Below are 10,860 nucleotides of genomic sequence, written 5' to 3' on the forward strand. Positions count from 1 at the left end.
GTTTATTTATTTTTCGTTGTTGTTTTTAATAATATTATTAAGTAGTTACCATTCAGTTCCTGTTCTGCTGACGACGCTGAACTGCGTCAGGTCAAACAGCAGGAAGTGACTCTCTGCCACCATCTTGTGTAGAGACCGTAAACATCCAGTCAGTGGGTGAGACTAACTTTCGATTCACATTTCTGAAGCGCAGCATATTAAGGCTGGTTGCACTAGAAGATATGGGTATTGCTGGTCAGTATCGCTGCTCCTTTTCTTTTTTTCTTTGTTTCTTTCTTTCTTTGTTTCTTTCTTTTTCTTCATAAAAATGTGATATTGATAGTAACCACTGCAAACAGTGTCTGTGATTGAACTATTGGTTGCTGTTTCTTTAGGTAAAGCTGTCGCCATTGGAGCAGGGGCGGGTAAGACTTTGGAAATCCTTTATGGATCACTCTTCAATTGTTTTTAACACATTTTAATGTAGATAAACCATTTACATGCTAAACCAAGATTACACGTGATCTATTGAAAAACGGCCTAACAAGTTCGGATCTGTTTCCGTGTGCAGTCGGTGCAGTCGGTGCTGTGGCCCTGGCTCCTGTTGTTCTGGGAGCTGCAGGTTTCACCTCAGCTGGAATAGCTGCAGGCTCCATTGCTGCCCAAATGATGTCAGCTGCTGCGGTTGCTAACGGAGGAGGAGTGGCAGCAGGAAGTCTGGTGGCTGTTCTGCAGTCAGCAGGTAAAGAAAATAGAAATGATGATGATGATGATGATGATGAGATGATCAGACTCATGTACTCACATCAACATAAACCCTGGTGTCTTATTTGGGTGATTAGTGCAGCATGCAACACAGTAAAATGTTTTCAGGTATGATGTGATGTCAATAGTGTTGTTGTTTCTTTTAATCTTTCTCTTCTTCTCTGTAGTTGGATACCTTTGATAGAATAAAACCTGTGTGCTCTTCCTGTAGGTGCAGTTGGTCTGTCAACAACTGCCACTGCAGCTGTGGCCAGCATTGGAGGAGCAGTGGGATGGCTGACCAGCTTTCTAATTCCATCCTCCAAAAAGAAGAAGAATGATGATGATGATGATGATGATGATGATGACAATGATGATGGCAATGATGATGGAAAAATGAATAAAAATTAATGAATTTACAATATTTTTAACTTTTGTCATGATTACTATCAGTTCATTTAATAAACAACACTTTTGTCAAACTGCTGAAATAATTTATACAGTACATCTGTGAGTGAAAGATACTTTGTGATTGTTATTTATATATATATATGTTGTGCTGCTGACAATAAATACTGCGTGGGGTTATTTTTCCCATGTTGTAAATAAAAATAACTCCACAGACTGTGGGCATGTGGAAATTAAAGTGAAGAGAGGTGAAGTGAAAGGTCATCCTCGGGGTGATGCTAGAAAAAAAAAAATCAGTAGGCTTTAATCTTTGGGGACCATGAATATCCAAACAAAAAGATAAATGCAGTTAATAATAGGCCCCTGCAGGCAGGTCTGTTGTGATGCTCATCACTGGATATGTTCACCTGCCTCACAACTTCAACTGCAACAGGATTCAGATATCGACTGTCTCTAACTTGCTGTAAACAGAAGATGACCTTTGAACTGAAGATGCTTTGCTGCCACTGTTAACTTTCATATAGCAGGTAAATACTGCCCCCCCCCACTGATAAGGGTTTAGTATTGCATCAAGCTGTTACAGAATATTTGAGTAGTTCATCATTTAAATGAGGATGGAACTTAAAGAATTTAGTATTTATTCATTAAATGTGCCTTGATACTTATTGTTGTACTTACTTTGGTCTTGATAAGAGTCTCCTCAACCTCCAGGATCACAACACAATTTCCCTCAGTGAATTAAAGATAAAGTTTGCTGTTGTGAAGGAGCAGTCAGGACTAAACTGGTTTACCAACTCTTTAATGTTTCTGTCTGCTGTTTTTCTTCTGACTTTCCACTTGTAGTCATGACTTACCACCTCAGAAATGTTATATACTTGAGCTTTTGTTTTGTCAAATGGAGAAACGGACTCTGTGACGCCCCCTTTGCTTCAGATTCAAACATAGTTTCATTTCTGAAGAAATGAAACCTAAGCATCAGTAGCCGTTATAAAAGCCAGCCCAGCGCTTATCAGAACAGAGGTAAACATGGACCCTGGTGAGTACCACTGTTACTTTGACAATTTCATTAAAAGTAAACACACTTTAACTTCTATGTTTTCTTTATAAAATTGCAATAATGATAGTAAGCGTTGATTTCTGTTTTCACCCCGTGTTTCAGGTACAGCTGCTGTTGTTGGAGCAGGTCAGTCTTTGTGTTTACTTTTTCAACTGATTTCAACACACTTTAATGTAGACACGCTAACCCCATTTCATGCATGATCCCTTTTTAAAGTGGTCTTAACAAATTAGCAGCCCTGTCTTCCTCTGTTGTTGTCCATGTGCAGCCGGTGCTGTGGCTGCAGCTCCTTTCGTTCTTGGAGCTGCAGGTTTCACCGCAGCTGGAGTAGCTGCAGGCTCCATTGCTGCTAAAGTGATGTCTGTTGCTGCGGTTGCTAACGGAGGAGGAGTGGCAGCAGGAGGTATCGTGGCTGGTTTGCAGTCAGCAGGTAAAAAACATCACCTGTCAAAGCTGGGACGATCATCACAGGGTCATTATGGGCCCTTTTATTTCTTTCTGAAGTGCAACAACACGAAATCCTGGAACTAAAATAAAAATATATTTTCACATTGTCATATCAGAGATTCACATATTTGCCATGTTGAGGTAGAATATAATGCCGCTGCTGTTTATAATAGATGTAACATTGAGTGCCTTGATTTAACCTGTGTGCTCTTCCTGTAGGAGCAGCTGGACTGTCAGGAGCTGCCACTGCAGCTGTGGCTGGAGTTGGAGGAGCAGTGGGATGGCTGGCCAGCTTCTTTTAACTGAAAATCATGAAGGAACCAGATGAATTTACAGTATTTTTTACTTATGCCAACTGCAGTTGCAGATGATATAAATTTAGTTACATAAAAGCATGTTTTTGTGCAATAAATCTGTAAAAACCTGTGAAATATACTGGTTGTGTGTTGTGTTTTACATTCCTCATAATGTCGACTGAGGGAATAAATATATGAAAGTGTTTACTGGTTACTTTACACACAGTCACTTGATTCATTTGTTATATAATATTGATTAGTGCAGCTCTAAGGTAACATCAGCCTATCTTATCTATCTGTCTGTCTGTCTGTCTGTCTAATGAAAGCGTCAAATCCAGAATTCTTCAGTGTTATAAAAATCTTTACAGGCATTAACAATAAACTGTTTTATCACACTCAGGGTGCTGATGTCCCCATTACTGTGATAATGAAATATAAAATATCCACAGACTGCAGAATCTAGAGTTAAATATATTTTAAAACTATTAAGTTATTTAAATCGGTAACTGTGAGGGACAGTCATTTTCTGATTGCACATTTCATTCATCACTTTATTTTTGACTGGAATATGAATCGTCACTTGGGTGTATCATGTGGGTCCGTGTATGTTTTGGTCATTGGATTTTCCTTTCAGAAACGGGTATTAAAAAACAGAAAACGAGTGGTTATTTGATTTTCGTTTTAAAATACAAAAATTAAAATTGAAATACAAGGCGTTTTTCTTTTTCATGGTCAGAAAGGGATGAGCGAAATTAAAAAAATTATTCGATTTTCATTTTCTATTTCATATAACAAAAATTAAAATCACTAGAAAACAGAAACAGAAAAAAGGCCTGTTTTTTCATATTCTGAGACCGGATGTTGTCATTAACAGGACCGTGCTGTGTAGAAGAAACAGTAGGCTAGTAGACTGCGTTCAATCCAGCCGTGAGTCCGATCTCCGTGGTCAAATCAGCCGCACTTAAATTTAGAGTGTACAAGTATTCTCAGCATTATGGTAAATGCGGAGAAACAGCGTATTTACTTCCGGTTTTCAAAATAAAGGTATTTAGAGCCGTAAGCTATAATTAAAATATGTTACATTAAAGTGTTTCATGTGCCCCTGATGAAAAAAAACACTTTATATCAAGTATCTTTACTGCACCAGTGTGGAGAAATGCCAAAATAAAAGCCTCATATTTATGCCTCCAGAGATTGCATATTTGACCATATTTGAGGTACTGTAAAAACATATTGCTCAGTGTTTCCTGGCTACTGATGGTATATTTGACTTTTACACATATGAGACTACAAACATACTTAATATCAAGCATTTTTACTGTACAAATTTGGTCCCATATTTATACTTCCAGATTCCATATTTTCTTATATTTTTGAGCTACTGTAAAAACATATTGCTCTATATTTCCAGGCTATGGGTGAAACATTTTCATTATACTTCAATAATGCTGCAGTAATCATGACAAAATTTCACACAAATGTTTAATAACATCTTGATAATATAAACACTAAACACAAAATCCTACACAATTCTAATTTGTTTACTTTTCTCACAAAATGCAATGCAGTCCACATTCTTCTTATTTTGCTGCTCTGCTGTGTCCATTTGTAGGTAAAAGGGAAAAATAATTAGTTTTAACTTCAACTTTGGGACTTTTATTCTTCAATTTCTCCAAATTGGTACTGTAAAAATGCTTGATATTAAGTATACTTGTAGTCTTAGATGTGTAGAAGTCAAATATATCATCCATAGCCAGGAATTATTGAGCAAAGTGTTTTTACAGTAGCTCAAATATATGAAAATACCACTTGGAGGTACAAATATGGACTTTTATTGTTGAATTTCTCCAAATTGGTACAGTAAAAATGCTTGATATTAAGTATGTTTGTAGTCTCATATGTGTAAAAGTCAAATATACCATCAGTAGCCAGGAAACACTGAGCAATATGTTTTTACAGTACCTCAAATATGGTCAAATATGCAATCTCTGGAGGCATAAATATGAGACTTTTATTTTGGCATTTCTCCACACTGGTGCAGTAAAGATACTTGATATAAAGTGTTTTTTTTTCATCAGGGGCACATGAAACACTTTAATGTAACATATTTTAATTTACGGCTCTAAATACCTTTATTTTGAACACCAGAAGTAAATACGCTGTTTCTCCGCATTTACCATAATGCTGAGAATACTTGTACACTCTAAATTTAAGTGCGGCTGATTTGACCACGGAGATCGGACTCACGGCTGGATTGAACGCAGTCTACTAGTCTACTGTTTCTTCTCCACAGCACCGTCCTGTAAATGACAACATCCGGTCTCAGAATATGAACAAACAGGCCTTTTTCTGTTTCTGTTTTCTAGTGATTTTAATTTTTGTTATATGAAATACAAAATGAAAATCGAATCATTTTTTAAATTTCGCTCATCCCTTTCTGACCATGAAAAAGAAAAACGTCTTGTATTTCAATTTTAATTTTTGTATTTTAAAACGAAAATCAAATAACCACTCGTTTTCTGTTTTTTAATACCCGTTTCTGAAAGGAAAATCCAATGACCAAAACATACACGGACCCATGTGACTTACTGTAGTTTGAAGAATTTCTAACCTAATAATAACTAAAAGTAAATCATTCTACCGTTAGTAATTGTTAATAATTAAGCACATTAGATACAAGTTTACAGCTTTTATTGCACTTAATGTTACGTGGACACTAACGCGACCAGGAAGTAAACATTCATTCACTTCCTGGTCTTTAAGGAAGAGACTGTTTCGGAAGAAATTAAACTACAAGATATGGGTCTTGCTGGTCAGTGTCGCTGTTCCTTTGACACTACAGATATTTTTTACTTATATGTTGTTCAGTAACCAGAGCAAATGTCTGTGATTGAACCAGATGAGCTGTAACTGTCACTGTCTGTTTTCTTCCAGGTACAGCTGTCGCCATTGGAGCAGGGGCGGGTAGGACTTTATAAAGACTTTATGGATCCCCCTCTCAACTGATTTTAACACATTTTCATCTAGACTTGGATCAAGCAATATCTTTTTTTTTTTTAAAGCGGTCTAACAGACTAGGATTTGTTTCCATGTGCAGTAGGTGCTGTGGTCCTGGCTCCTGTCGCTCTGGGAGCTGCAGGTTTCACCTCAGCTGGAGTAGCTGCAGGCTCCATTGCTGCTAAAATAATGTCAGCTGCTGCGGTTGCTAATGGAGGAGGAGTGGCAGCAGGAGGTGTGGTGGCTGTTTTACAGTCAGCAGGTAAATGCTATTCTAGATATATTTATGGTGGTTTTAACTTGTGTGTCTTAATGCTGACATGATCATTGCTGGGACAGTAATCAAAGTGGGAATCATGTGGTGTGCAATAACACAGTAGGTCTACATACAATTATTAAATATTACACACACATCTGGCAGACCTGGATCTTAAACAGCAACAATGATGACATTGTCACGTCAGAGACAGTACAGTATTCAACAAAATAAAGTGTTTAAGGTACAATTTAATAATACTGCTGTAAACACTGATAACAATGGTAGTCTTTCTCTTGTTCTCTGTAGTTCGATACCTCGATTAAAAACCTGCATAATCTTCCTGTAGGTGCAGCTGGTCTGTCGGGAGCTGCCACTGCAGCTGCAGCCGGGGTTGGAGGAGCAGTGGGATGGCTGGCCAGCTTCATCCCCAGAAAATAATGGAGGAACAGCATGGATTTACAGTATTTCTATTTTGCTAATTTAAGAGACAATTGCATCTCAGACAGCTGGCCACAATGAAGTTGCTATTAAACTCATACAGCTGGTTCTGAGGGAGAGCAATGATTACTTTACACACAGTTTCTTGGTGTTGTGCAGCTGACAATATATAACTTCCACATGGAACAGAAAACAGGAAAAAAATCAACAGACTAAACTAATTATCTGTTAAATTCTATGTGTGTTACATGAAGGCACTTTAGTTGTGCAACCTTGTGTTATATAATGACCTTGTGTGACTATTAAAGTGAAATGTGTAACATTTCCACATTAAAATGTCTCTAAACACTAGACCTATATTATGTTGAGTTGTGTACTTACATTATCTCAAATGTTTCCAACAATGTTCAAACCCAGAGAAATTCATCATTTTATTCAGGTAACGGTGCGTTTCACCTGTTGTCAATGGAGTCACATCCCCTTTTAGCATACGTCAGCATTTTGGTTGTCTACCAGAGTCATAAACTGACCCTTTATCCAGTTTTTCCAGGATATACCTTTTTAGAGCTTGCTCATTTTATATTTTAACCCAGATGAAGGATTCTAACACTGCTATGGTCTCTTAAGGATAAATGTCACTGTGCTACCCCATGTCCTATTAGAGTAGGCTGCACACTGGCCAGGCACATTGTAGTTTCTCCAGGTCTATTATTTATTGCATCCTGCCGTAACAATAGATCTGTAGTCCTAGTTGTGTTGCTCAGTTGTGTAGCGCAGGCCTCCGTGGCTGAGTTTATATTTCAGTGTACACAGTGTCATCTTGCACATTCTTAATTAAATGACTAGCCAATTATTTATGAATACATTCAATTCAAATTCATGTAATGGTTATATGTCAGTTAAACTAAAAAAAAAGCTTTTTGCATGAGTTCCCATGCATATAACCTGCTGGCCAAACCTCTAAACTGCTTAACAGAAAGTGAGAGCTTCCACCTTTTGTTACTCTGCGCACTTTACAAGAGGTCCCCATTACTGTGACAATAAAACATAAAATGTCTCCACATTGCAGAATTAAATAGGCTATATTGTATATCCATCAAGACAGATAGATATTTAAACCAGTAACTGAAATGTGATGCACATTTCACTTCACTACTTGTTGTCATTGAACTGTTATTACTGCGCGGATCTTACTCAGCCTGGATAACTGGACTACAAGGAAGAAACTGCTGGAATATCTACACACTATATACAAATATAACTATGAAAAAGAAGTAATAACAATCAGTAGAGGGCAGCAATACGCCATTGCAACTTTTAGCTTGCAGATGCCAAAGAAGAAACAGCAGCAAAGAAGGAGAAGAAGAAGAAGAAGAAGACAGGAGCTCTTTCGTCCAGAAATGGATGTACGCAAGAAGCTAGCGATCCAAGTAGTTTGTGCGCTGATGTGCAGCGAGAAAACACGGAAGAAAAAGAAAAGACTGTGGAGGAGAGAGTGGTCGGGGTCGGGGAGGCGCGGGCAGCAAGGACTGTCAGTGCTGCAGAGAGAGTTGGAGGTTAATAAATTATCTTTGTGCTCTGCTTTTGTCTCAAATCATGGAAAACATGTCTGTGTGTGCTAATTTCTGATAGAATATTATTGTGCTCACCATGCAAGTAGATGCACGACAGGACCGGGTTCAGAGAGATGCTGCGGATGACAGCAGAGGAGTTTGACTTCCTGCTGGGGATGGTCGGACCCCTCATAACCAAACAGCACACCAAGATGAGACGGGCAATATCCCCAAGAGAGCGCCTGTCTTTGACCATGCGGTTCTTAGCAACAGGTGTGTCTGCCAGATTTTAAATTGATGTCGCTGTTGTTTATCACTGTATATTTTATAATTACTTTTATTTCTGATGCAGGTGTAACATTCAGGTCCCTCAGCTTCCAGTACAGGATTGGGGCCAGCACTATTTCACTGATAGTTATGGAGACCTGTGCCGCTCTGTACCAGGTCATGAAGAAAGACTTCCTGAAGGTAGACACTGGTTACCAGACGCTGTAAACACAAATATTCTCTGTTAATATGGTTATAACCTTGTCTCACAATATTTTCACTTTGAAAAGATACTGCTTTTATTGATACTTTACATGTAATTATTGCAACTTGAGAGTGGGGGATGTCGAAGCGTCCATAGGCCAGACACTGAACCCCAGTTTGCTCCCAGCCACTGGGGATACACAAGCCAGGACATTCTTTATTGCTGGTTAAATGGGGAGGGTAACATCAGTGAGGGCCTCCGATGTAAAAAGCCTATGCCAAATCAACAGATGACTGAGTGTGCTGTGGTGACTCCCAACAGGAAGCAAAATAAATATATATATTGTAATGTGAGAGTAGGGGTGGGCGATATGGGCAAAAAATAATATCTCAATATTTTTGGGGATTTTGGCGATAACGATAATCAGTCGATATCCTTTAAAATGTGATTAGAATTGTCTGAGCTGGACTTGTGTCCACCAAACGCATTTACAGCGCTGAGAGCGCTCAAAAACTCATTTTCCGAGCGCCCAGCGGTGTTAAAAGTTGAACAGATTTCAACTTGAAGCACTCTGAGCGCTGCGCTAAAAAAAACCCCGTCTCCGCTGACATCTTTTTACCGCTGAAGGCGCTTAGCGCTCTGAACGCTGAAGCCCATAGGACCCACGTCTCGGCACTAAATCATCTGAAGTACCGGTAGCTTCAGGGACTGGAGGTGCTTGTATTTTCTCTCTACCATGACAACGCGCTGCTAAACTGTTGCAAGGAGGATGCTAGCGAGAGGTCACGTGATCACGCCATGTGATCACGTAGGCCCACTAGTCGTGTGACTGAATCCTGCCATGCTGTAGAGAGCGCTGCTGCACCGTGTATTAATGGATGTGAGGAGTTTCCGCGGGCGTTTCATTGTTTTTGTCGAAGTAATTTAAATACTCGATAATGGAAATTTGCACATCGTCAAAACAACAATGACGATATTATCGCAAACGATATATATCGCCCACCTCTATGTGAGAGTTATAGAATAATGAATTCATATTCACCGTACCGCAGAAATGTATTATTTTTTACCTTGTGTGGCAAATATAATAATCAGTGTACCAAATAAAGTTCAACTCACAGCCTCTGCTGTTTTACTGTCCTACTACCAGACACCATCAACAGAGGCAGAATGGCGGACAATAGCAAAGGACTTTGAATTGAAATGGCAATTTCCACATTGCCTTGGTGCGCTTGATGGAAGACGGATCCACATACAACCTCCAGCAAAAAGTGGCAGCCTTCACCACAATTACAAGGCCGGGTTCTCTGTGATAATGATGGCGGCTGTCGATGCAAATTACAAGTTCATATATGCCTGTGTGAATACCCAAGGTCGGGTCTCAGATGCTGGACTTTTTGCTCAGTCTGACCTGAGTAAAGCGATGGATCGGGGCCTGCTGAACTTTCCTCCACCTGATCCACTGCCCAACTCCGACATAACAATGCCGTATATGTTTGTAGGCGATGAGGGATTTCCTTTAAGGCCTGACCTCATGAAGCCATATCCGTGCAGGCAGATGGACCAAAGTCAACGGGTACTGAACTACCGTCTCTCAAGGGCCCAGAGAGTGGTGGAAAATGCATTTGGCATTCTTGCAAACAGGTTGAGGGTTTTCAGGTCCACCATATGCTTGGAACCAGACAAGGTGGTTAAGATAACTATGGCCTCTCTTTGCATCCATAACTTCCTCCGTGAGCGCAGGTCTGAGGCCTATACACCTCCAGCCTTTGCAGATTGGGAGAGTGCTGATCACAGCATCGCTGAGGGAACATGGAGGAGTCAAGGGATGGGGAGTTTCCAGCCGCTGGAGCATAGAGAGAAACACAATCCATCAGAAACTGCAAAAATGCAACAAAACCTTCTGTGTGATTATTTTGTCTCAGCTGCAGGTTGTGTTCCTTGGCAGGAGGAACACATTTAGTATTGTTGGGATGTTAAGGTTGTATTTTTGTTGTGGAGAAAGTAATCTGTGTGCGTGTGTCACTTTATTCTGCATTGCCTTTGAATGACTTTTTGTTTCAAAAAAGTGCCTTTACAAAAAAAGATTTAGTGTTATTGATTGCTGTTGAAGATACAAGTTGCGTGTACTTCGTGATGTCATTGTTTTAATTGCGTGTTGGGACTATTTTTGTAACATCAAAATCTTATCATTGAAAATATATATAAAA

The 10,860-nt window shown here is 39.3% G+C and overlaps 2 protein-coding genes across 2 annotated transcripts; both read left to right on the plus strand.

The window, feature by feature from the left end:
• Nucleotides 1-96: 96 nt before the first annotated feature.
• On the plus strand, nucleotides 97-1,147 carry LOC127358630 (interferon alpha-inducible protein 27-like protein 2A). Its single transcript, XM_051391880.1, has 4 exons — nucleotides 97-234; nucleotides 375-404; nucleotides 551-721; nucleotides 956-1,147. Exons 1-4 carry the CDS (start codon nucleotides 222-224, stop codon nucleotides 1,132-1,134), a joined length of 393 nt encoding a protein of 130 aa, XP_051247840.1. The 5' UTR covers nucleotides 97-221; the 3' UTR covers nucleotides 1,135-1,147.
• Nucleotides 1,148-2,026: 879 nt separating this feature from the next.
• Nucleotides 2,027-3,066, plus strand: LOC127358685 (interferon alpha-inducible protein 27-like protein 2). The gene is made up of 4 exons (XM_051391968.1): nucleotides 2,027-2,167; nucleotides 2,291-2,314; nucleotides 2,457-2,618; nucleotides 2,855-3,066. Exons 1-4 carry the CDS (start codon nucleotides 2,158-2,160, stop codon nucleotides 2,935-2,937), a joined length of 279 nt encoding a protein of 92 aa, XP_051247928.1. The 5' UTR covers nucleotides 2,027-2,157; the 3' UTR covers nucleotides 2,938-3,066.
• Nucleotides 3,067-10,860: the final 7,794 nt, after the last annotated feature.

This window comes from Dicentrarchus labrax, unplaced genomic scaffold (genome assembly GCF_905237075.1).
Source record: "Dicentrarchus labrax unplaced genomic scaffold, dlabrax2021, whole genome shotgun sequence".
Lineage (NCBI taxonomy): Eukaryota > Metazoa > Chordata > Actinopteri > Moronidae > Dicentrarchus > Dicentrarchus labrax.